Here is a 26857-nt window from a genome sequence, read left to right on the forward strand (position 1 = left end):
GAGAGAGAGAGAGAGAGAGAGAGAGAGAGAGAGAGAGAGAGAGAGAGAGAGAGAGAGAATGAATGGCAGAGAGGAAAGAGATGAAGAAAATAACTCCAAAAATCCGTTTTGGAAAGTCTGGACCAGCCCTGACTATGCATATGACTGATTACTAAGTCAGCTGTGAAGCCAGGCTCAACCACTGGGTGGCGCATGCAGGATAGATGGGAAGAAGGTGAGTGGACAGTGGAAGTTCAGGAGAGAGAGGAGGGTGGTCCTGGCTGCATAAACTAAAGCAAACCTAGAGCTTGCTGGAATATATGGATCTTTACTTTCCATGAAATTTAACATGAAAATTTAACATGAAAAACCACAAAGACCTCAACTTGCACAAGAAAAGATGCTCATTAGATGCCAATACAGGGATTATAGAAAGCCAATGAACTGACAGCTTCAAGTAATCATTAGAAAAAATTCTTGAATGAGCAATTCTGAACAAGAAACAGAAAGCACAAAGTATCAGCAAAGAACCATGTAACAATTTCCAACCAGAACAAGAGAGAAGCATAGCCCATTGGATACACACTTGGGAGATAAAGTTATCCTAATCTATGTTGGCTTACTGAGGTAACAAACACTCCTACAGTGAGGGAGGCTGACATGGGGCCAGGGGCAGGAAGGAGATGGGAATCCTTTGTTCTTGCTGCTGATAATCTCTGTGAACCAGCTCTACTTAAAAGCAAACCCTAACTAGAGAGAGACTAAACAGCATAATGAAATACAACCCCACCAAAAATGGTTCATTCATTAGCTGTCCCAATTGTTTGTCTCCCTGAAAGATTTCTTGCAATGCTTAACCTGGGGATGCCTAGAGAAGCAGTCTTGCCAGCCACATAGGCTCTGGAGCTCCCATTCTCTCACCAGTCCAGGACAAAAAAAAAACCAACATATGCATCCTCTGCAGGGACAGAAGAGGTTCCTTTCTTACCATTAGAAGATCCTGGTCATCTGGTGCACAAAACATCAGCTCATGGCCTAGCTTCAACATCTCTGTTAGAACACAAAAACCTTATCACTGTAGACCCACCCAAACAGAGGAGAATACAAGACATCCCAGCACTTAGAACATATAGGATACTGAGGCTTTTTTCCCCGTAGCAGGGGTGGGGGCACAAAAGACCAGATGGGCCAAATGCCTCTCATGTCCAGTTTCCTGTCATGCCATCTTGAAGGTGAGTGAGTCTAGGCTATATTTTACAGATATGAAGTCTGAAGCCCCCTCGAGGAATAGGGAATACGTAGCCATATCTTCTACAGTATCTAGCACATTTTCACATGGCCATCTAGTATATAAACAAAGGTTAGAGAACTTTGGACCAGCAGGAGCAGAGCACTACAAAGCTATATAGGACATGCTGGAAAAGACCCACTGGAAGTAGTGTCAGACCATCTGTGTGCCCTGGGAATACTCTTCAGATGCCAATACGCCTCCAAGCCAGCCTGCTTCAATCAGAGCACTTAAACCCTCTGATCCTTCTGATCTCCTCTCAACAAATCAAGTAGAGCACACCTTTTAACCTATTCATTCCCCATTATCTTGCCTCAGTTACTGTAAGAGCTGTGCTGCTGCCTGGGTGTTCATATGTTCACTACAGTATCCCCAGGGAGCCTGATGAACCCAATGGAGGGCAAAGCCTTCTTTGGAAGAAAAGCCAATAACCCTCTATGACCTACAAGACCTGGCAGGACCTATCCCTATCCACCCCCCACACACACACCCCGGATTTCCCATACCTCATTATCCTCTCTACTCCAGCCATCTTTGTTCCTTACTCTTCCTCAAAGCTGCCAAGCATAGCCCACTTGAGTCCTTATACATTGGCTGTTCCCTTGCAGAGCTCAGTTCCACCCTTCTTGCCATCTTCTGTCAATAAAATCACCTTTATTCCAACCCTCTGTATCACCTTTCCCTTAACTGGTAGCTTGCAGCCTTCCTTCTTCATCATCTATGCTTCCCATCATCTAACATAGAAGTTCCATGAGGGTGGCACAGTTCACTGCTGTACCCTAGCACAGCAGACACTGCCTCACATGTCAATGAAACTAATGACTTCCTGTCCTCATGTCTCCTACTTCCACTCAAATAAGTACTCAACACATTCTGAGGAGGTGAACAAGGCAAAGGCCTTCATCTTCAGAGAGAAAAGTGAGGCTGGGTCCAGTGAAGTCTCCAAACTGTGGATGAACGAGGACAGTTCAGGGCCTAAGTCTAGCTCACTCACACTGCAGTGGTCAGAATATACACAGGATTTTGAAAAACTTAGCATTTTTAAATTTTATCAATGTTTGGCCATACTATAAGGAAGCCACTTACACAGATATCATTTTTTGCTCATCTTTATGTAACATTCACACCAGGTTAAGTTTCTACCAAAACAAAACAAAACAAAACAAAAACTAAGCATCAAACTAACATAGTGACAAGGCAAAGCACATTAAAGAGCAGTCATGGGGCTCCTAGGAATGCCATGTAAACCTAATATGTACACTGAGAGACCTCTGATGACACCAGAAAAAAAACAATGCTTTCTGCCTCTCAGTGTTATGGTAGAACAATGCACTATTTGGTCCCAAATGTACTATTTGGTACTATATCCCAGAAGGCTGTGATTCTAGAAGACTCTAATAATAGCCACAGAGTATACACCATACAAAATAAAACATTAGTTAATGGAAATGTCACAACTCACTGAGACACTGTGACCAAGCTCAGAACTGCCCAGAATTTACCAGCAAATGCCACATTCCTATAAAGAGACCTACCCTGTATCTTCAAATCCAATGCATTCCCTTTCAGTGAGCTGAACTTGTCTTGCAAGGAGGGGCAGATCCTGTGGGAAAATAGCAAAGTTAGTCATGTGCCTAATTCCTTACCACCCTCCATAGCTACTCTCTAAACAGAGAATTACTTGTACAATTGCTAAATGCCAGTGAAAGGCCACTTTAAAATAATTTATTTGATATCATGTGACTCTTACCATCAATTACTATGAGAAAATACTTAAGAAAAATTTCCCTCAGAAATGGAAATACTCAAAGTTCTCTCTTTCTCTCTCTCTCTCTCTCTCTCTCTCTCACACACACACACACACACACACAAAAGTGATGGGTGCACAAGAAAGGGCAGAGGAGTTTGACACCTAACTATCTGGCCTGAGTATGCACCTGCTGGAACACTGGCTTCCCATTTAGCCTTGCCATACCTAAATCATCACTTCAACTCACTCCTCAGCCTGGACAGCCCTGATTATAAGGATTTCCAAGGAACTCTGCAGCCTCTTTGGCCAAGGTTCCCTAACCTTTTAGAAGACTCTATCCTCCTGGAATGAAAACTGGCTGGGGCCAGAAACTGGCTTTCCCTTGGGTACTTCCTGAGCCTAGCACATTTCTAGGCAGTGATCAACACACAAAAACAGAGGTCGGTAAGTATATAATGAAGGAGCAATGGTTGCCTCTACCATTGCTACACTCTTTTCAGAAAAGGTTATTTTACACTTTTTTCTTTGTTTGGTTTTGATTTTTGGAGATAGGGTCTCACTATGTAGCCCTGGCTGTCCGGGAACTCCCTATATAGACCAAACTAGACTGGAAATCACAGAAATCCACCTGCCTCTGCCTCTTTCATGCTTGGATTAAAGGTGTGAGCCGTGGACACTTTTAATTATACACTTTTCAAAAAGTACAGTTCAATACACAGTTTAAAGGAAAGATGTTGTAGGACATTTGATCACACTTTGAATCCTGAGATTGTGTTATTTATTGAAAAAAAAAAACCTGTTTCTAGTTGTGGTGTAGCTCAGCCTTAGTACACACCTTTAATCCCTCTGACTAGAATACAGACATGCACTTAGCACACACCTTTAATCCCAAACAATGAAGATAAACTTAGTTTGTAGAAGGAAGCACCCATGTTTGAAAGTAAGGTCTAATTGAGTGGCAGACAAAGTGATGAATCAGAAAGACTGACAGAATAGGATATGCCCAACTCTCACAAGGAAAGGAAAGGGGAACTACTTAAGAAAGGGCTCCTTGACAGGCAGTGGTGGTGCACGCCTTTAATTCTAGCACTTGGGCGGCAGAGGCAGGCGGATTTTTTAGTTCAAGGACAGCCTGGTCTACAGAGTAAGTTCCAGGACAGCCAGGGCTACACAGAGAAACCCTGTCTCGAAAAAAAAAAAAAAAAAGAGGAAGAAGAAGAAAGAAGAAAAGAAAAGAGAAGAGAAGAGAAGAAAAAAGAAGAGAGAAGAAAAGAAAAGAAAAAAGAAAAGGCAGCATGTTCAGAGAGAGGAGGCAGTTTTCCTGGACAGTTGTACAGAGACAGGTTGCAGAGATCAAGCTAGGCACAGGTGAAGACAGAATGAGCCAGAGAATAAAAAGGAGCCAGACAATTAGAACAGATTGCCAAAGTTAGTTTGAGGTCAAGCAGAACAATTCAGGAGAAGCTGTGAGAAAGAAGCCAGACTGAATCAGTCAGATTAGAGAAGAGTTTGAGCCAGAACAGCTGAGTGGATCCAGAACAGCTGAGTGGATTCAGCCAGCTACAGCTCAGTAAGAACAAGAAAGGATGAGCTTAGTCAGCAGTCAGTCTCAGAGGCTGAAACCAGGCTAGGCCTAGATGAGATTTACGGAGGCTGTGAACTTTCTGTAGGGATGACCTTAACACAGAAGCCTTGAATCCTAAGCATACAGAGGGTCCTGTGTTTTCTAATGCTGGTCTCCGTGAAAGCCTTGAGTCTTGGACCCACTCTTCCCTTAAAGGAATCTGAGGGAGGTAAATCTCAAGACCCCCATTGTTATGGTCTGATCTTCATACTAATAAAAATCAATGGGTGGAATAATAAGAAAGAAAAAAAGATTGTATGGAGGCTAGAAGCTTCCAGTCCTAGCCCTAGGTTAGCAGACGGAGGAAGTAAGGCCATGAGATGACAATTACATCAGGCAAATAATAGTACTTTTACAGAGAAGTGAACCCATATATAGGCTCCCAGTCTTATTTTTAAAGGTTTATTGCTACACCACCCATTCATTCCTGTACATGCCGCCTATGCTGTTGTTGTGCTACCCTGGCAAGACTGAGTTGGAACAGTGTCTGTCCCTTCATAGAAAAAGCCTTGCTGAGCTCTATTGTAAGACACTAAAAGGCCCCTATAGTGAAAGAAACTCTGATGACTTGGCTGTGCAGCCCTGGCCTTCAGGATTAAGCACACAGATAAGCTCAACAATGAGGCTCTCAAGTAAGCATCTGGCCTTGGGAGCTCCTAGCTGGACAGAACTGGTTCCACAGAAAACTGCAAAGAAAAAGTCCAACAACTTCCATTCCACTGAAAAGGCCTATCCAGCCTAGGCTATCCTAGAAGCACTGACCTTAGGATAGACTAAGAAAAACCTCTGTTCTTTGCAAGTTGGGGTGGAGAAGAAGGGAAACAATCTAGAAGGCCCGTTTCTGTCACTGGGTTTCTGGGCAACGTCCCTCTCTGATCATCAGGTGCTGTCCAAGCTGACAGTAATCAGAGCTCAGTGACAAGAACCACATCAAATAGCCTCAACACAATCAAAAGCCCAGGAGGCCTGGTGCAGAAAGGGCTTTCATTAAAGTCCATCTTGTACTGCCAGGGCCACCTCCCCGCCATCTTGGTCATGGCTCAGTTAGCTTTCCTGGAGCTGGCTTGGTTATGGGACCCTCTAAAAGGACAACATTCCCATCTCCCCCAGAAGACACTTCATGGAAAGGAAAGAACAAAGAACATTACCGTATACACATCCATTCCAGTATGTCCAACCGGTACTTTGAGGGCCTACACAGCAGTTCCATAATTGTCTTTGGTTCTGTAATATACAGGCCGTCAAGGAAGGGGCAGTTTACACCCTAAACAAGGAAAAGGCAAGTCAGAGGGAGCCTGTTACTGTAGGGTGGCTAAGCATTTCTATCAGTTTGTGCCCCTTCCTGGCCTTGTCAAAAGTTCAAGTCCCTCATCTTCACCCTACATTTGCTCCTGTGACTTGCTGCCCCACCACTTTTAAGTATGTTCCCTCTGGGTTTCACGGCCATAAAACTAGGAACATGCCTGAGAATGGGTTAGGAAGACTAAGATTAAATCTGAGGGGCAGTGGAGGGAGACTGAAAGTGATCACTGAGTCAGTAGCAAGGGGAGATGGGAGGGAGGTTAGCAAGGGGTTCAATGGGCCTGGGATAGCTCCCTAATTTTATACGGTCATGCTCCTCACTGCTGCATGTACCTTAAACCCACCTGGAGTCACTGTCTCTGACCCAACAAAACGGCAAGGTGTTCAACCCATCTGTCCCCCCCCAAACCCAACTCCACCCACTTCCAGTTCTTTGAGATTGGGGCCCGCGTTCTCCATTTTTCACGTGCTCCAAGTTCCCAGCCTCAATCTTGCAATGGTCTGTTGGAACAGCATGAGCAGAGGTCCGAGGACTCCAAAGACCTAAGACAGATGGTCCGCAAGTCGCCCCCCAAAGCTTTGCCAGGGCCTGCCACTGTGGACCCCTGTGGTGCGGTCAATGTCCACAGGAAGCTCCAAATGGCACTGGGACGGGGCCCCGTCTGGTCCCCTATCAAGGAGCGGTTCCCCTGGCTCACAGTACCTTCAGCTTCTCGAACACCTCTACAGCTGCCTTGACCACGCAGTCATCATCCACATCTTTGTAGTAGCTGTCATCAGACTCGGCACCGACACCGGCACCGGCACCCTTCTCCGCCATGTTTCGCGCTCTGAACCACAACTGGTTCACGCCCCCAAGCTTACAGGCCGCTGCCGCACTGCTAAAAGCGCACCAGTTTCTTAGGTCTCTCCGCCCACCAACCCGCGCGGCAGGAGCGAAGCCAACCGGCAGGACGGGCGTCACAAAGGCCCACCCTCTTTTCCAACAAGCCTTCCCATTGGGCTGCCGCTCGGTCACTGCCTGCGCGCACCTCAGGGAGCAGGGTGCAGAAAAGAGGGTTGGGCGAGGATAGAACAGAGGCGGGCTAAAGGCGGGGCTGGAGCGGAGAGGCAAGAGAGGAGGAGGCGGGGCGAGTAGGACTTAACCAAAAGCAGAGTAGCTCCTTTTAGAGACACAAGTGAGGGACTCAAAGAGGTCAGGCTCATCCAGGAGGAGGCGCTCCTACCTTGTTCAGGTTCTCTTTGGCAGTAGATGGATCCTGACTGATGAAGGCAAGCTTTGGTAGAAAAACTAAGACCATTTCTCGGCCCAAAATTCTGTCTTGTCTCCTTTGCACACGAAGTCAGAGGGAAAGTTCTTAAATTCAAATCTGGCTCTGCCAATCACAGGCTGTGTAACTTTTGTTTTGGTTTGTGTGGTCTGTTTTGTTTGGAGAATTTGAACCAGGATTTGGCTTTGTAGCTCAGACTGACTTCAAACTTGTGATCCTCCTGCCTCAGCCTTCAATGCACTGTGATAACAGGTAAGCATTACCACACCCAGAAAACTTTGGGCCAGTTACCTAACCTCTCTGTGCTTCCTTGCCCTCAAATAAATGTTGGATAATGAGAGCACCTACTTCATTGGTTTACAAATGAGGATGAAAAGAAGCAATCATTTCTATGAAATTCCTAAGGTGAAGTCTGACAGGTAAATGTTCATTGTTATCATTATGCTGACCAGGCCCCACATCTCCATCCCACCTTTGGCTTTCATGGATGCTCTTGTGTCTCATTCCCACCCAGTCTCTCTGTAGCCGGGTGTGGTGGCGCACACCTTTAATCCCAGCACTTGGGAGGCAGGGGCAGGCAGATTTCTGAGTTCGAGGCCAGCCTGGTCTACAGAGTGAGTTCCAGGACAGCCAGGGCTATGCAGAGAAACCCTGTCTCGAAAAAACCAAATCAAAAAAAAAAAAAAAAAAAAAAAAAAAAAAAAAAAAAAAAAACCTCTGTATCTCAGGCTTCTCAAACTCAACACATTTGAAGAAATATTAGTCAGCCTCCCTCCTTCCCAGAATTCCAAAGCACCAGTATGCTATCATTCCAAACCTGGGATCAGCTGATTGGATAAAGCAAGAGGGAATTGACGCGTGACTGGTGTTCAGGAGCCAAGAGGCAGTAACAATCTATTGCACTCAATGTGTACACCCTCTGTGCACTGCACAAAGAGAGATCATGGAGACAGATCAAGAGGCAAGAAAAAGCCAGTTGTGAAGCACATGCCTGCAATCCCAGCACTTATATGCTGGGATCACAAATTTGAGGCCAACCTCAACTAAATAGTGAATTCCAGGCCAACTTGAGACCCTGCTCAAGAGAGAGGGGGGCAGGAAGAAATGGAGGGCGAGAAAAACATGTCTGTTTGTTTTAAAGTTAGATTTAGGAGGAAGCCCAGTGCTGAGATGATTCTACCCAACTGAGAGGCTTCAGATTCAGTGAGAGGCCCTGTTTCAAACAGTACGACTGGAGAGACGTCTCAGCCATTAAGAAATCTTAATGGCTGGTGCTCTTGCAGAGGACCCAGGTTTAGTTCCCAGTACCCATGTGGCAGGTCACAACCAGCTAACTCCTATCCCAGAAGACCCGAAGCCCTCTTCTAAACTCCTTGAACACTACATGCATATGGTACATAGACATAAATGCAAATAAAGACACATGCACATAAAAATTAATATTTAAAAATAATGTAGAGAACAACTGAAAAAGATACCCAGCAATGACCTTTGGCCTGTATACTCTCATATACTCTTCCTATATATATGTGTGTGTGCACGTATGCATGTGCTCATGTGCGTGCACATGCGTGTGCGCGCACACACACACACACACACAGGGAGAGTTGTTGCTAGCAGGCAACTGAAGTCCTCTAACTGGAGAGGTCTCTCAGTGGAATCCTGGAAGGAGGGAGCAGGCAAGAGCTTGGGGGTAACAGGAAAAGGCCCTTAGACTGGCCCTGCTGAGGGGCCAGGGCCTAATTCCTTATAATATCAAGCTCTTCAGAGGACAAGACAGAGCCTCCCAATTTCAGCTGAAAAAAATCTGAGTAGAGGAAGGCTTAGAAACTTGGTTCAGGGGCTCCATTCTTTGGAAAGTATTTAGTATTTCTATCCTCCACAAGGTTGCTGCGGCCTCAGACCTTTTCTGAAATACAAGGGGAGAAGGGGCTTTCGGTTGCTTGTTTTCCATTTTACTTTTTGTTTGGTCAAGTTTTACTTTTTCCTGCCATTTTCTGTTTTTGTTTTTTCTTCCTTTAAGAAAAGAAGAAAATTTCATTTCAATCATGACCCAGACATTCAAATTCTTGTGGGTTTTTCCTGTGGCTCTTTCCTAGGCCTGGGGAATTTGGCGGGAGAAACCGCTGTAGTGTGGCTGCCTCCCTCCACCCTTCCCGTAGCCTCTGCTCCAGGATCTGCTCCTGAGGAACGGAAAAGAAACCAACCCCTGTGGATTCTGGAAGAAAATCCTCCTTCTCCACCCAGTCCCAGGGAGCCAAAGCACTGAGCAGGTCTTTCCCCAACTCAGCAACTTTCTCTACGGCTCCGGGTTGGGCCTAGAGAAGCATGGTCCATCCACAGAAACCGTGGAGGCCACAGCAGCAGGAGGGAGCCTACCTTCCTATTCAGTCATGGCACCTCCACTGGAGACTAGGGTGGAAATGTAGATAGTCATAGGACTGCTCAGTAAGTGCAAAGAAGAGGCCCAGTCACAGAATCTTCAATATACACTCAATCTCAACATAAGGAAGCATATCTCCAAGAAAGCCCTGTCTAAACATTAGCTGGCTGGAAAGGAAGGATGCTACATGTCTTGGAAGGTGTGCTTGCCGGAGAAGTGTGTAGAGACATGGAAGTGGGTTCCTACAATGGAGTAGGGAGGAGTAGGAAGACCCCTATAGTCCAAGAGGATGTGAGTTCTATAAGGGAGATAGGATGGAGATGAAGCATCAAGAGCACATTGTGATGGGGCTAAAAGATCCTGAGGCCTGCAGGGTGGAGGGCCTTGGACAGAACTACGATATATAGGAAGCAAGAGCCAGCCCATGATCTTGAGAAAAAAACCTTGGCAATGTATTGCAGTAGGGCATAAGCCACGTGTTAGTACTTGGCACATAGATTGGAAAAGGAAAACAGTTGACAGGCACTAACCCCACAGTGCCAGGGATGGGATGGCAGGCTGTGGAGACATGTGAGACCCTTCCACTTGTGGAGTTGGGCTCCTGGAGTAGGTATCCTTTCCTCAGAGCTGCCCCTGGAAGATACCGGGATACTAAAATGTCATGAAACACTCATGTTGCTTCTAGTATTAGACCTAGGCTTCTATGGGAACCTTAGCTGGGATTCTCGGTGGAACATTACTAATAGAAGGGACTGAAGGGAATAGTAGAGATAGGCCCTCCCAAGGCAGAGCTGCTCTATAAAGGTGCTGACTTGTTAGGCTAGCTTGGGGCCAGGAAGCCTTCAAGGGACCAAGACAGCCTCCACTTCCAGATATTCTAACCCTGAAGGTCTCCAAGAAGGACCATGGACACCAAATTCAGATTCAAAGAAACAGCAAGCTGGGTGGCATGTGCCTTTAATTTCAGAACTTGGGAGGCAGAGGCAAGCATATCTCTGGGAGTTCCAGGTCAGCCTGTTTTACAGAGTGTGTTTCAGGGCAGAGAAACGTGGGTTACATAGGGAGATCCTGTCTCAGAGTGAGAGAGAGTGAGCAAGCAAGAGAACAAGAGCGAGGGGGAGAGAGAGAGAGAGAGAGAGAGAGAGAGAGAGAGAGAGAGAGAGAGAGAGAGAGACTAGAGTCCATGTTCTTGTTTCAGAGAAGTAAATGAATCCCCAGCAATGAGGGCTAGCCCAATTTGGGACTCCAATGAGATCCCAGCTCAGTCTCTAGGGTGGGCCCAGCATTTGCCCAGGTGCCTAGGAGTTAGTAGTAGGAGTAGCCTGTGTTTTCTCCTTCCCCAAGCCTAACAATTTAGGGCAGGGTCTGGACCCCCTGTGGGCTGCTGTGCTCAATTACACACCTCCAAGTACCCCTCACCATTTCTGTACCTGTAAATGGACAAAACAGGGGATGAAGTTTACAGCTGCATTTGCTCAGGGCTCAGCCAAGGCCATGAGGAAACAGCGGCAGGATCACCCCCTTCATGGGGAGACTCTTGGGTCTAGACTTCTTGGCAAGGCCAGCAGGGCTGAGTCACACGTGTCTGGAGTGAGAGTCTCAGGCGCCAGGACTGGAACACAAACGTGCCCACTCAGAGGGCCGCCAGGGAGGGGGTGCTCGACTTTGCATTCTTACCATAAATCCCTCTTTTCCTCAAGCCAAGCCCCAGTTTCTATCCAGCCTCTGTCCCATGCTTGAGGCCCACCTGGTGGGGTGAGACAGCTTTCATGGAGAGTCAAATGGAGCCCACATTTTTGGCAGGAGTGAACTGGAATTTCAGGCTGGGAAGGAAGATAGAAAAGTTCTCCTTACTGCATGGTGCCCTCTCTAGCCCTCCTTCCACTGGGCACCCTCCCCAAGGATACCCACACTCCCCTCCGTTCTCTCTCCAGCTATCTTCCCCAGAACGGTTCTGTTCGCTCCCTCCCAATTTCCCAGTCTCATCTTAGCAAGGCAGCCTCCAGGACAGTACAAGTGTGTGAATGTGAATGGTCTTCTGTCTACAGTGCTCACAAAATCCTCTGCAAGAGTACTTCTTTAATTCGGAGCAGATCTTCTGAGGTTTCAAGGGCATTAAAATAAGTTGAGTTTCCTCTCGGGAAGGGTCGCTGGCAGCAGGAGGAAAAGTATGGAAAGTTTTACTTTTCTCTTCTGAAAGCTTTAAGTGGGAAAAACCCCTGTATCTTTACTGGCATACAATAGCTGCCTGCATGTGTCCTGAGGCCTTCCCGTGTGTGTGTATATGCAGACTCAGTAGGTTTGTGTACTTGCACACATTTATTTGCATGCACACACAAACAGGCACACATGACAGCACACACATACACACACCAAACCATTGTTCTGCCCCACAGCCTGGAAGGAGTGAGGATACACGGGAGAGATTCCATGCAGAATTCCCTGGATAGAATGACAGAGCAGCAATGCTATCAATACATCTCTCCTGAGCTCCAGAATCTTTTCTGACACCAGCTTGGATGTTTGCTAAACCCCCTTATAGTCCAGCTCCTGAGCTTACAAAGATACGAAGTTGATACTCATTTCACCCACGGCAAGCTAAGATCAACTTCTCCCCTAGACAGCTCAGTCACCTTCACACCTGTTCCCACTTCTGTCTTTGTGACCCTAGTGAGTCTATGTTTCAGCTGGCTGCCGAGGACTACATTTACAAGTTAAATTGTGCAATTCTTTGGCTGAGAAGCCCACAGTGGTTCTGTTTTCTTTGAGGACAAAGGTAAATTTTTCTGATCATCTTTGACACCTTTCTCAAACAGACCCTCCTGTCCTTTCCCAGTCTCAGTCCCTCCCTCAACCTACTTCCCTGTCCCCCCTGTTTCTGAATTTAAGTCAAACTCCCCCAACTCGGGGCCTGTGCACTGGCCAGCCCCATTTTTTGAAAGGCTCTTTATTAGAGTGCTTTTTACATGGATATCTCATTTTCATTAATATCTCTGCCCAAGTCAGTTTCTCAAGGCCTTTGTCAGATCATCTGTCAAAAACTGCTGCTTCCTCTAGCTGCAATATTTAGTCTCTTTGTTTCTAATGGGATCTCTGTGCCTGCATTTTCAGTGGTTCAGGGGTGTGTGGTGAGGGGGAAAAAAACTGTTCTTCAATCCTCACCTGATGAGAGAAGAATCCTAAGGTTGTACACCTTTGAGAAGACTTGAAGGACAAAAAGCTCTGCATATAGGGAGAGGGCCATGTGGGAAGAAAAATAAAGTTGGCAGGAGACCCTTGGAATTCTGGAATTGTGCAGCTAGAGGCTATGGTGATTACATAGAGCAGATTCTTCTCCCTGTACACAATCCATACCTATAGCTTTCTAAGAGTGCTTGTTTGCCATATTGAAAGAATGAGGCACTGAGCAGGGAGATTTGCTCCTAAAATCACAGGACCAGTCAGGTCATAGCAAAGCATTAAATCTGAAGCCCTTTATAGCAAGTCCCAGGCTTCATCCCAGTTCCTGGAAAATCCCAGTGTTCCTCCCATCCTCCTCTCCAGACATGGGCTTAGAATCTGTGCTGGCCTGGGGCCCTGGCTGGCTCAGTCTGAGTGTGCAAATGAGCTCTTGAGGAGAGGGGAGTCCAAAACCCAAAATGTATGGGAACTGTTGATGCGGCTGAGCTCCTCGCCACAATCTGGTTCTGCTCTATGGGGACCCTCAAGGATCCCCAAGGTTCCAGAGATGTCTGGGCACTCTGGATGGACAGAGTAGCTTGCAGAAGTATCATTCCCCAAGTACCCACCTGGGTTGGTCACTGCACTTCCAAACTAAGAGAACAGCATCCAGCCCAGGGATCCATAGGAGCTAGGGAACTGGGAGCACGTTAGACTTTGTTTGGGCTTCCTGCCTAGGTGGGGAAGAGGGAATGTCTCTCCGTCTCCCAGACTGGCTGTGCCAGAGAAACCTGGGAGTAGGCTTCTCCCAACCCCCCAACCCAGCTAATGGGAACCAGATGGCAGGATGTTTAGTCAGAGCCTGGGGAGCTTCAAGAACAGGGGAAGTGGGTAGGGGGCCAGAATTCCAGAATCCATCTAAGTGGGGGCGGGGAGGGGCAGAGCCAAAGGCATCTCCAGGGACCTGGATGCTAAGCCAACCTCTGTGATGCCTAGATCAGGAGACTTGAGCGAGTCTCCCACACTTTCTCTGTAAAATGATGGTGGTGGAGGTGTGTTTCCTCTCTCTGGCCTTCCAGAATAAAGGAGGACTGCACGCTTCAGGCCTCTCAGGCCTGAGGAGTCCCTTCTACCAACCTCAGCAATGGCCTCTCAAACAGAAGACTGGATCCCGGTTATTCTCTGTCAGATGTTGGCCTCATTCCTGGCCCAGTGTCTGATTTGTGTGGTGTCCTAATGTTTAGGTCATAAACAAGAACCCTGTATGGAAGGAGTGGGGGAATGGGCTGTGAATGGACTTTGTGTGGTTCAGAGTGGAGACTCCTCCTTCAGGACAGTGATTTCTAGATTCCTCTCTTACCAACCCTAGTACAGCTGTTTCACTAGACTTACACAGGGAAGTGTTGAATACAGTGAATATACTTGCCAGGGATTCCTTCAAACCTCAACTCCTTCCCTGACCCTCTCCTAGGGTCTTACACACTGCCCTATGGCCCAGGACAGAGATTCAAACTTGAATATAGAGTTGTGGCTGTAGCCCTTCTTTGTTACCCCCCCCCAACTACTTCTTTTTCTCCCCCACCCCCATCCAAGCCCTGCCCACAATTAACTCATTTTTTTTTTCAGATCACTTCCAAACTTAAGTCAACACTGGACAGAACTGTAGGAAAAGCTTCCTCAATGCTGGCCCCAAACAACTGAGCCCTGTGGCAAGCTGTGCTGCTTGCCAGCTCCAGCTGCCTGCCCCCTCATCCCCCAGAACTAAGTTTAGAGCTGGGCCTGTGAGGATGCCCAGTGGCTGATGTACAGGCCAAGTTTTGGAGCAGAGATTGCTGACACTCCCTGAGAACTGTTTAAGGGACCCATGTAGACAACTCTCCCTTTTTCTCTAGGCTCCACTCCTTTGCCTGTACCCAGCAGCACCTTCATTCAAGCCCAACATCCTTTCTACCTGGCATTACCCTAACCCACAGGGGCCCCTCAGATTCACCTGGTGGAAGTACAGGGGCATATGTGGCCTGAGACTCTTGATCAAGAAGTCTGGGATTCTTGTGAGATGAATACACCCTACTGCACACACATTCTGATGAGGAATACAGGGTACATGTTATCCCCCATTTCAGTGAGGAAAAAGTAGAAACCTGGAAGAAAGGGAAATGGCAGAAGCATTGAGAGCCAGCCCTATCCACAGGAAGGACAGTGTCTAGGCAACCCAAAGTCTCTGCTGTCTGTTGAATGGGAGTCTTCCCTACCACATAAGGCAGAAACCCAGGGGATGAACAGGTTTTGTGGACACCAGAGTCTTCACTGCCCCAGATGGCACCTGTCCCATCTCCTGAGAACCCAGAAGGCTCCCTCCCATCTCCTTTCCCTGACATGAAGGTGGGACCTGGCAGCCTGTTGTGGGTATCCTGCCTTGTAATGGGCTTCATAGGCCCACAGTGTATGGAAACAGATGCCTTATTCATGGAGGTACTGGGCCTGGGCCAATGGAGAGTCAATATGAGCCTTACAGAAAAAGCACATGCTCTTGGATTCAGGAAAGATTCCCTGTCTTTCTCTTCAGGTGGAAGCAGTGGACATTGTAGTGATCTGAGCACAAGAGACTCATTGGTTTGGTAGAAAGTGATCTTGAGAAGGGAAAGAGAGACAGAGAGGGCAGAGGTAGCTTTCAGAAACAAAGTCAGAGCTAGTATCTCAAGGCATGATTGTCTTGGGCTGTCCTACCATCACAGTGGTTCATGTGTGGCCAGTTATGGCCACCATTCCACCTCTTCCAGATCTCCATGCTCTCTGCTGACCAATAGGGCCTGCCCATGTGGACCATAAAGGGTATGATGTTTCCATCCTGGCTCTTTGGGTTGGGTGCTGCTCTTCAGGGGCCCTGGCCAGGCAGGGGCTGAATGAGAGATCCTGTTTTGGCCCCACTAGCCCCAGCAGCTTTGCCCATCCTGCAGCCACTACCCAGGTGGTCCAAGTCCTTCAACACTATCACTGGAAAGAAGAATAGTACCTTGCTGTACCACTGGAGTGTCCTTGGGTTAGAGTAGATGGGCAGAAAGGCAGTTACTGGAGGCTGCCCACCTGAGGCATCCAGAATGGGTCAGGGTTTGCTGGTAGGGAGTTAATGTAGCTAACTCAAAGCCTTCTGGGACAGGAGAATCTTGGAAGGCTGGAAATGTGGGGATGGGTTAGCAGGCAGATCTGGGTTCGAGGGCCCCAAGATAAAAACTATAGGTGGGGCATGCTTAGTGTTGTGACTGGTGTCCCTGTCCTATGTCTATGAAGGCAGGAGAACAAGTTGTGTGGTTCTAGGCCCTTATCCTATTCCCTGAACACAGCGTAGTGATAGTCCTCTGAGCCACTGGGCTTCTAGGACATGGAAATCCTCAGGAATTATCACCCTTTCATTAAGATGGCTGACAGCCACTTAATATAGCCTTCAAGTTTAAGCACCCCAGGCACTGGGGCTGCCATCCCCCAAAGTGAAATGTGCCAGGTGACAGTACCGCATTTATCTCCTCAAAAACATTAGACTCCTGCTTGGCACTAGGTGGGAGCAGAAGGGGATGCTGAGACAATGCCCTCACCCTCTGCCCTTGGGAGGCACTGGAGAATAGGGACCGAGGAGAGCTTTAGTCTAAGATCTGAGTAGGCTGACTTCATCAACCAAGGACAAGCAAAACTCTCCTTGTGACCTGGGAGCCAGCCTGCATCTTATTCCAATGGACTTGGAGAGCCTCTAGTAGGAGCACTGCTTCATCTCTCAAAGGCAGGCTAGACAGCCAAGGGCACAGGACAACACCTTTCCTACTTCCTGGCTCTCCTCTGGAGAAGGAAGGATGGCAGTGAGAGAAAGGGGTTGTGACCACTCTGCTATCAATATCCTACAGTGGGTGAGGACTAGACTTATAAGCCACTCTGGCCTACATTGGCACATTTTGCAGAGCTGGACAACCCAAACAGCTGAAGATGAGCAGCTAGACTGGTGGCAGAGCTGGAATTGGTCCAATCTAAGGAGCAAGTTTACCAAGCCCCTATCTGGAAGCCACCTGCCAGCCAGCCTCAGCCCTGAGGAAGAAGTTACCTCCAATAGTCTCTGAGCAAACAGTGTCTGAGCAATGGAATGGGCACACAGAAGCCTCAACCCCGGGTAATAGCTTGTCCTAGGGATCAAGACAGAGGAGCTGTGGAGAAGCAGAAACCTTTATAGGCCATCAGGGTTCCAGGAGCCCAAGAAGGGGCAGTGGCCATAGTGGAGTGCCAGAGAAAAAAAGCCAGGAGATCAGATAACCAGAAGGAATCTGAAGCCTAAGAGGACCCTCCAATGGTAAAGACTAGTCAGGGCTCATACCCCACATGTGGTGTCAGCTGGGTGTAGTAAGGCTACCCATGAGTGTCCAAACTGACAATGGCTTTGTCAAGTAAAGCATAAATTGTAGGAGAGAACCCCCCCTCCAAAGATATCTGGCCCCACCAGACTCAATCAATGGAAAAGCCTTTGCCCCTCAGGTTGGGCTCCTGTTGCTTGTGACTAAGCCACGACCTGCCTTTCCCCTCTTAGAGGGACCTTCTTCCAATCTGGGCCAGAAGCCTGGCACCAATAGAAGGACCAGAGCAGAGGCTGAGACACTGGCAGGAGCACCTCAGTAGCCACAGGCTATGTACAGAAGAGGTCGGGAAGCAGACAAGGACCTGGGTCCAAGATAACAGACCTGGGCACCACAGAGCAGACCACGCCTCCCTGCCAGCCCCGTGCACACTGGCCCAGATGGTTATTGCCTGCTCTGGACAATCTTAAAAGAAATGAGAGGACAGGGACTGGTGCATGGGAAATAGTTGTCCTATGTGTATAGAGAGAGTGAAGCTAACAAAGATTCCAACTTGTATGTTCCTGAGACTGTCCAACCTGGAGTGGCTAGATCTGAGCAAAAAACAAACTGGACACCTGAGGCCTACATGCATGTGCCTCTAAAGTGTAATGCAGTCTCTTGGCCTATATTCTGGGGCCTGGGTCTGGGGGTGGGGACCTCACACACACACACACACACACACACACACACACAGGGTGGGATATACCTCACTAATGTCCTAGGTGCTTATTAATCAAATGAAGCTGGAAATCAAAATTAACTATCATCTTGAGTACATCCCACGTCTTCTTGGACCACACCATCTCCTGAAATGTCTACCACCATTTGAGAGTGCTTTCTGGAGATGTGAGTTGTAAAACTCAGGGGATCCATGACCTAGCCAGCCAGGGCTCCCAGGATCCTTGGCATAAATGAAGCAGTGGGCCTTCTTCATGAGCCTCTGGTTCTAGGAGCTGGGCACCAACTTCCTCAAAAAAAAAAAAGATGATAAAGAGTGCTGAATTGCAGTTATACCTTAGTGTGCTGGGACTCAACAGCAACTAGCTTTAGGAGGACCATCTGACATGCCAGGTACGGATCTCATGAGTGTCCACCATGGGGGAACATTCCTCTGACAGGCATATGGAAACTAGAGAAGAAGGAAAGGCCTCCGAAATACAGTGAGTTGGGCAGGAAAGTATAAAGGGCAGCATGAAGGCAGGAAACTCCAGAGAATCTATAACAGAGTCCTGTCTGAGATGTCTTCAGGGCCCTATCACCACCTAAGCCTCTAAGCTGTTGCCAACTTCCAAGGCTTCCCCCCAAAATTCACCCCTCAACCTCAAGATCCTCCTCCTTAAGCCATATCTATGCCTGCCCTACTGGCACTCAGGAAGCCCATGTGGAGCTGACCCAGAGCTGGTTTTAGCTGAGGCAACAGCTACACTAAGAGACTTGAAAGGGAGAGGGAGTGCAGAGACCAGTGGTGTCCTAGAGCTGCCATCACAAAGTCCCACAACCAAGTGTCTAACACAACATAAACCTAGAATCTAGGTATGAGAGAGCAGGCTCCCTCAGAAGACCCTAAAAAAAACATCTTTCCTCTGATTTGGACAGCGGATTAGGGTATACATACAGACCTTTCACCATGACAATGACCAGAGGCCACAGGGTTAAGGATCTAATTCTAGAAAGAGTGGGACAGGCTAAGGGAAGTTGGGAGAGGGCTGTCAAGAGGCTAATGACAATCTGCTGATCACCAACTCAGGACAGGCTGTAGTGGGGATGGAAGGCAAGGGTCCACAGACAGTCCCGCCCATCATTCCCGGGACCAGAACCTCCCGCCCTGTGTCTTCTTGTTCCAGGAAAAAGTTACCAAAACGTTTGGGTTTAATTATTCTTTTTTCCTCTTCCCCTCTTGCCAAGGGGGCAAAAGAAAGCAGACAGCAGCCTGGGAGGGGCCACCCAGCTGCTTTCCACTCCCCCCCCCCGCCCGCTGCTGCCTGCGGATGATGTGGGGCCTGGGCAGGGGGCTGGCTGCTAGTCAAACACAGGCTCAGCCCCTGCTTCTCCTGGACTGAGGCGCTGTGGTGTTTTCTCTGCTGATGGAAGGCATGGAGACTGCAGCCTGCAGGGAGAGGAGACAGATGAGCTCACTCTCTCGATGGCTTGCTCCACTTACAGGCACCAGAGAGTGAAAGGTCACTGTAACAAGCCACTTTTCCTGCCTTCACCCATTCTGTCCATTACCACCCTCTGTTCCTTCAGACTTGCAAGGACCAGGTCTTGCTTGCCAGCAGAGTCAGAGTCTCAAGGATCCACCATGGAGTAACAGGGGCTCATAGTGGCCCAGAGTAAAGTGGCAGCCTGATTCCACCATTAACCTAGGTTACCTCTGGCCCAGTAGATGTTTCTCTCACACACACACAGACATGTGCTCCTAAATTTCATTTGTGGCACACATGTGGCCCAGGACTCCAGTCCATTACCTACACACACACACACACACACACACACACACACACACACACACCTACACAATAATGTTATTGACCTGTGACATCTCATCCACAGCCTCCTTCTGTACCTAGGCCTACCACAGTGTGGCTCTTCAAACCCAACAAAGAAAGGAGAAACACCCAAGCTAAGCTCTACTTGATCTTTGCACCACTCGGACAGTTTTAGACGCCCCTACTTTTTCACTTAATCGATGAAGACCCTTTAATTCAGCAAATGACCTAGTGGAGTTCAAGGGGCTGGGGGAACACTGGTTTGCACTTTAATGTAATAAATGCACCTCATTCAAGCTTCTGGTATCCCCTACCTCCACCTCATATTCAAGCTGCATGCACTGAGAGCTCAGGTTCTCCTTGCTACAGAGTCCCTGGTCGTATCCTAGATGCTGCTTCATTAGCATGGGGCTCAAAGTTCCTCTGAGAGCCTCCTCATCAGAGCCTTGGAGCCTTGCAACTCACCCTAATTGTTCCAGAAACCATCTATAGTTGGTCTTTCTTCTCTATTAGGTGTTCCTGTCCTGGTCTAGGACATACAGTAGCATTTGGTTGCTGGTGCAGGTTGATAGGGAAGCCCAAAACACCTTTTGTCCTAAAGTTACCAGGAGCTGGTGACTGCTGCATATTAGTAGCTTTGAGGCCATCTATCCATTCTTTATACCTTAACCCTTATCTTTGTCCATGCATACCCATCCTCAAGTCAGACTGCCTAATATCCAGGGTCCTGCCTGAAATTTGAAGATAGGATACTAAAATGCAGGCAGGTCAAATAATTTGCCCAATGGTGCGCCCCTCACTTCCTGTGGAATCAAGTTATAAACCATATGGTCTGATGCCAGAGAAGGGAGTAGTCACATTCACCCAGCAGTTACTAGGGACTAAGCCTTGGTCTGTGCAAAGCCAGGCCTACCTCAGAGGTCCAGCCCTGGGGATCTAGCAGTGACTATTTCCTGATGTAAGTCACTGACCGACTACCTAACCTAGACCAGCCTCCAATTTGCCTATGGGTCATGTGTGTCTCCTCTATGTCCAAGGGGCAGCACTATGACACCCCCCCTTTCCAGGACAAATACTCCTCTGCCCTCCCTTGTTCCCTTTCCCTTCTCCCTCTATCTCCTGTCTTTGTACCTTATCCCTACCCTCTGTCCCTCAGGAGCAAATATATATCCTTTGTGCTGAGATCTTGGTCTTGGGGGTCCTAGGCTGTACTTTTCCTTTCAGTCTTGCCTGTGCTGAGAGCCAGAGGGAAAAGTCTGAGGTCCCTATTTCCAGAGCTTACAAGACCAGAGCATCAGGTAGTGAGTGACAAGGCAGGTAGAATGCAGCAGGAGAAGGACCATCCCTCCCTTGGGGGTATAAACGGAGGACACAAAAATACCTACTGCCACCAGTTACAGCTGGGCTCTGAGCCTGCAAATTCAGTCTTGCTTTGGTCTCATTCTGCAGCAATTCCCTATACCCCACCCCATTCTCAGCAGAAAAAGGACCAGCAGACTGGGGGTGGGGTGACTAGGAAGTTGGTGGAATGTTTGCTTTGGACTCATCCCCACATTCCTTCTCCTCTGGGGTCTGGGCCCACAGATATGGCACTTCCTGTTTGGGTTGGGTCAGAGGTCAGCAGCCCTGGAGACACACTAGACTTGCTTTCCCAGCTTTCCCAACTGCTCCTCCCCAGCCTAACCACCCCAGGCCCTGCCCACCCTGCTTTGGCCTCCTAGTCCATCCAGCCCCACTCTCTTCACAGTCTGAATTTAGACCCAAAAGGCACAGGATGTATATAGGCTAGGTAGCTCCAACATCCCATCCTCCCTATTCTTAGGCCTGCTGAGCTAATGAGTCAAGAAGACCCACTGTATGTCAGAGCAACAAGTTCCACACCCTGGTTTAGACCCTTGAGCACAGGGTGGAAATCCCCTGCACAGATGGAGGAGAGCAAGAAACAGAAACTCCTTAAGAATGGCTCCTGAGTTATTTCCAGTTTGTCTACGAGGCTGCTATGTGGTGGCAGAGGGTGGGGCAAGGAACAAAACTGCTGTGGTGTTCCCAATACCGATGAAGGGAAATTTAATTAAATTTAGAAATTCTATGAGATGATTCTTCAACTCACCCCATGATCAAGGTTGAAATTGAACTGCAATCAACCTAGCCTCTACTATCCCTACAAGCAATCTAGAATTGGGCTGATACCAAGATGAGACAAAGGAAACATGGTTTTATGTCCCCAGGTCATCACTAATTAAGGATGCCCAGTAAACAAGGCACAGCTGAGGCAAGCAAGGATGAGCTAACTTCCCAAGAGAGCCAGGGTCTCAGAGCTATAGGGTCTCAGTAGCTAGAGGCCATGGCCTTCAGTCCAATTGTGATGTGGAAGGAGCTGGCCAGCAACAGATATAAGCTGGTAGTACAAGGGACATCGCCCAAAAGAACTGCAGGCAGGGCTAAGCTTTCAGTGTCCTCCATTTCCTAATGCCATGCTTACTTGGCAGGCACAGCAGTATAGGCAATCCAACTGGAAACCTCAGGGTACTAAGCCTCGGAGAGAATACAACAATAGCAATTCAGTTGGTGGTGATAGCAGGGATGGGGTGCCTGGGGTCATATGGCAAAAAGGGAAATACTCATCAATCTCCAAATTAAGATGGGGCACTGAGGTAGCAGAATAGGACTGAGGGTAATAGCAGTGGGGACCAGAAGGATACTCCTGTGACTGTCAAGTTCAAGTGGACAATGAGAGTGAGGAGTAAAGCATTTGTTGAGGCCGGCCTGCATCTCCTCCAGAGCACTCAATGGAACCTTGCATCTATACTTCCCTTTTCATGTCCCCCACCAATCAGCTTGCAAGTCCTGCAACCCACCAGCCTCTATGCCAGGTTTCCCCACATTCCATCACACCAAATCTCCTTCTTGCTTTAGATCCCAGGTCTGAGTAAGCTTTGCTCAACATGCTATGCCTGTTGGTACCAAGGCCACCCCCAGCTCCTTGTCCCATAGCAGCTGCTAGCACTTGGGAAATAAATGCTGGGTTCCGAAGTCCTCAGGTTAATGCACTGTCCTTTGTCAGGAACCTAGCTAGAGGCCTGAAAGACAGGGCCTGGCCTGCCTTTCCCCAAACCTGCTAGACTCCAGCAGAGTTGCCAGAGCCTTCAAGTTGCACAGGCCAGGCCAGGCAGCACTCCTAAGGTGTAGCCTTATTCAAAGCACAGGGTCCCAAAGTGCCTCATGGCCCCCTAGCTCCTCAGCTTTGATGACAACCATCTACACAGGCTACAATACAGTCCTGGTCCACTTTCTCTCTTCTGGCCATGCCCCAGACTGTGCCTCTAAAGATAGCTAGATTCAAGCAGGCTGAGCCTTCAAGGAGCCCCCCTTCAATTCCTGAAATTACAACCCTGGTGGCCCAGAGGGGAGAGATGCTGTGTGATTATGTCCTCAGGGGAAGGTCAAAAAAAGCTCCTGGTGTAGAGAGTGCCAGCTTTCACCAGCCACGCCTTGGCCATCAGCACCAGGAAGCTTCCAGACAGTGGAGCACTACCTTAGCTATCTCTTGGGCATATTGGCAGAAGTGGTGTCCCTAATTGCTCCACCTCCTGAACCCACAAAGCATCCATTTCATACCACCTTGAGGCTCCAGGTCATCACTCAGTAGCCACTTTAGTGGTAGTAGGGGCTGCTCTCTACAGTCTGTGGGTCTCATATCCTGACTCTGTTCAACCTTGGAGGGTGTTAGGCATCAGCCATGAACATAGCCAGAGGGCCTAGTGGGTACCTAAGCAAGGCTGTGAACTTGGGAGCATTCTGGGCAGGATGCTTGCTAAAGAAGGGGCTCTGATGTGCTATGTGACATGTCTTGCAGGCTGAGTCCCCTTGCTCAGGACTGTCTTTGTGGGAGCTCACAGGAGCACTGCAGAGAGTGCTGAAAGACACAGCCTAAGATACTGCCTCCTCCTCTGCAAGTCTTCCTTGTCCCCTCAGGCTGATGCGCTCTTTTCCCACCATCTCTTTGATTCTCCAGGCATGGCCTTGCTCGCAGTCCAGTAGTATGCAAATTCCATGTGGATAGGGTCATTACCTGCTTCAACTCAAGCACCGCAGATTCCCTTAAGTTCCAAGGTGTCCCCTGTGTCTCTGCAGCTTAGTTTATTCAGAAGCCAGGCATTGGACTGACCATTAACACTGACTGACAGAAGAAACAGGAGAAGTGTTGTGGAGAGCCTAGCTAGATTCAAGCTGCAGTCACCCACTAGGCTGGCTGGATAAACTAGGGGAACAGGACAGGGAAGGATTCAAAAGGGAGCCTAGCAGAAGAACCTTGAAGCCAACCCAGCTGCATGAGCTCTGGTGGGTAGAAGCTCCTGGGGCAGTTTTCTCAGCACCTGCCAGGCTTCCGGGCCCTGCTCACCCCACCCCAGAGACTCTCACTAAAAGGTAGCATTTTATGCTCACAGAGAACCAACATGTTCACAGCTGCCCTATGGGTGTTCTCTCTCTCTCTCTCTCTCTCTCTCTCTCTCTCTCTCCACCTCCCCTTCAGCTTTGAAGCTAGGGCAAGGACAGCTGCAAAACAGCTGTAGGGGGACAGACTGCAGCTGATGCCAGGCCCTTTCCACACAGGCCAGGCTAAGATTCCCCTGCTTAGGAAACAGGCCCTCTCCTTTTTTTAGTTCCCTTCCTCTGTGGCTCTTCCACAAGCCATAGGCCCTTTAATATGTCTTGTGTCCTGACATTCTACCAGCTCTTGTCAGAAGAGTAACTGCCTAATGGTGGATAGAGGGCTGGCTTCTCAGAACAGGAAGGCAGCAGTGTTTCCTAGCCAGGTCCTCAGGGAGTGCAGGTGCCCCTGGCAGGTGTTCACAGCACTACAGCTTCTCCCAACAAGCAGTGCTAGCTGCTCAAGGACGTGTTTCCCATACATCTAAATGTTTAGGCTTCTTCTTGCATTCTTGATTCTGGTCAACAAGAGAAAGGGCTTCTCGGGCTGCAAGGCAGGCAGGGTAGGGGATGGAGGGTAGCTCCTCAAGATAGCCTAACTTTCTCCAGGCCTCTGGGGAATCATACAAGCTAGAGTTGTGGCAGACCTGTTCCTGTCTGGGGTAGCCTGGAATCACACTCTGATGAGCTGTCTCCCAACCCCCTGCACAAGACTGCCCTGGTTCCTGGGGAGCTAAGACAGCTGTGTGTGTAGTTGCCTCTTCTAGAGGCTTCAGGAAATGCCTGTTCTTCCTTCCCATCTTCTTCCCCTCCCACTACCCTCCTCCTGACTTCCCTGCCTCCTTCCAGGCATGGGAGACTAGAGGGCAAGAGGCTGCTGCTGCTGCTGCTGCTGCTGCTAAAGGACGTTCTGTTCCCAGCCTTGCTACAGCTGGGGTCCTGGTTGTTTCCCAGCCTCCTCAGAGAAAGTTGAGGCATGAGGAAGGGGAACCAGAAGACAGAGAGGAGCAGGCTCAAAGACTGAGGTGCTGCCTGGATGGTCTGGGAGTGGCCCCCAAATTAGAGGGCCAGGCTGAGTGACTCAATGGGTCCTGGGCTGGGCATGCAGTTATAGCTTATTGCAGACTGTAAACCACAGACACAAGGACCTTCCAGGCACAAAAAAGCATATTTACGGAAGTGCTGCCCTAACTTTAAGGAAGAACCTGGAAGTATACAATACACTCTCCCCCTAGTCCCCATACAAAGGGTCTCTTCCTTACTACGCCAAGCTCCATCCTGAAAGTTAAACAGGCTGGCTTACTGCTCAGCCTCCCACCTACCCCTAGGGCACATTTTCTCAGTTGTTCCCTACACAAGGCAAAGGCTCTCTTCTGCCTGCTCTAGTGTGTTCACTGTTCCTGGCTCCTCCAGAAAATCTTCCTAGGCCTGTCTGATGCTGGGTGTAGTAGCTCTGTTGAGGCCAGAAACAAGAATGCATACCTGCCTCCTTGTGGAACTCCTCTATACCTTAGGTGTCCCTCTAGTGCAGTGGTTCTCAACCTGTAGGTAGTGACTCCTTTGAGAATTGAAGGACCCTTTCACAGGGGTCCCCTAAGACCATCAGAAAACATAGATATTTGCATTATGATTCATAACAGTAGCAAAATTACATTTATGATGTAGCAATGAAAATAATGGTATTAAAGGGTCGAAGTATTAGGAAGGTTGAAAACCACTGCTCTAGTGGGTCACAGAAGCTCTAGCTCGTGATCACTAGCTCCATCATGCTTCTCCTGGCCAGTGTTCTAGGGGGTTGAATAAAAACCCCTAGAACAGTGAATGTAGGCTTAGGCCAAGTGGTACCATATTTAATAAGGGCTTTGTAGACGGGTACCTGGGGCAGTGGGTATATATTCTGTGAGTTTTTATCCTTAAAATAAAAGCCTTGGCTAGATATGGTGTTTTGTGCTTCTAATTCCAGCACCCAGGAGGTGGAGGCAAAAGAATCAGGAGTTTAAGGTCATTCTGGACTATACAGCAAATCTGAGGTCTGCATGGGGTACAAGAAACCCTATCTCAAAAATCAAAGCAAAAAGAAAGAGTTATTGAAATATACTTGTTGAGTATAGTAAAGGCTCACTCTTTTGTAATCTCAGCACAGACAGATGAAAATTCTCACCACGAGTTCAAGGATATCTAGTGGGACTTTATCTCAAAAATAGAAAAAAGAAAAAAAGAAGAGATGAAAGATATATAAAATACAAGGCATGCAGTTTAAATGAACTATTCAGCAGTTTTCACTCAGTATGTTCAGAGCAGTTTCATTGTTTCAAACTGAAGACTCAGAACTGATGAGATGCTGTTGTTTTTTCTGTTTCATTCTGGAAATCTCACATGAACAGGCCAGACATAATGTGGCCTTTTGCCATTGGCTGCACTCACCAAGCAGAATATTCCATATGTGCCTTGGACCTGCTGTAATTCCAGCACTCAGGGGCAGAGACATGAGGATCTGGAGTTCAAGAGCAACTTCACGTACATAGTGAGTTGAAGGCCAGATGGGACTACATAAGATCCTATAAATACATATATACATACATACACACACACACACACACACACACACACACACACACATATGAGCAGACAAAAACCAGCAGCCTGAGAAGCCTGAGTGCTCCCCAGTCTCCTGGTCTAGACCATGGAATCCAAAGGCATCCACCGGCTCCCTGCTTCTCCCAGTTTTCTCCTCTCTGCAGCCAGAAGAGACTGTTCTTGAAGGGAAGTTCGACACTGATTCTGGCTCCAAGCAAAATTCTACTGGAG

General features: G+C 48.3%; 1 protein-coding gene across 2 annotated transcripts in view; it reads right to left on the reverse strand.

Annotated features, from left to right (window-relative positions):
- Haus7 (HAUS augmin like complex subunit 7) overlaps positions 1-6851 on the reverse strand; it is a 21630-nt gene extending 14779 nt beyond the window's left edge. For both annotated transcript variants that reach the window (XM_021153509.2, XM_021153507.2), the window contains exons 1-4: positions 6647-6851; positions 5790-5905; positions 2803-2870; positions 968-1029 (exon numbers count right to left, since the gene is read on the reverse strand). In XM_021153509.2, coding sequence (XP_021009168.1) covers positions 968-1029; positions 2803-2870; positions 5790-5905; positions 6647-6763 — 363 coding nt within the window. In that variant the 5' untranslated portion in view covers positions 6764-6851. The remainder of the gene's footprint in view (positions 1-967; positions 1030-2802; positions 2871-5789; positions 5906-6646) is intronic.
- Between the last annotated feature and the right edge of the window lie 20006 nt (positions 6852-26857).

The sequence above is a fragment of the Mus caroli genome, chromosome X (genome assembly GCF_900094665.2).
Source record: "Mus caroli chromosome X, CAROLI_EIJ_v1.1, whole genome shotgun sequence".
NCBI lineage: Eukaryota > Metazoa > Chordata > Mammalia > Rodentia > Muridae > Mus > Mus caroli.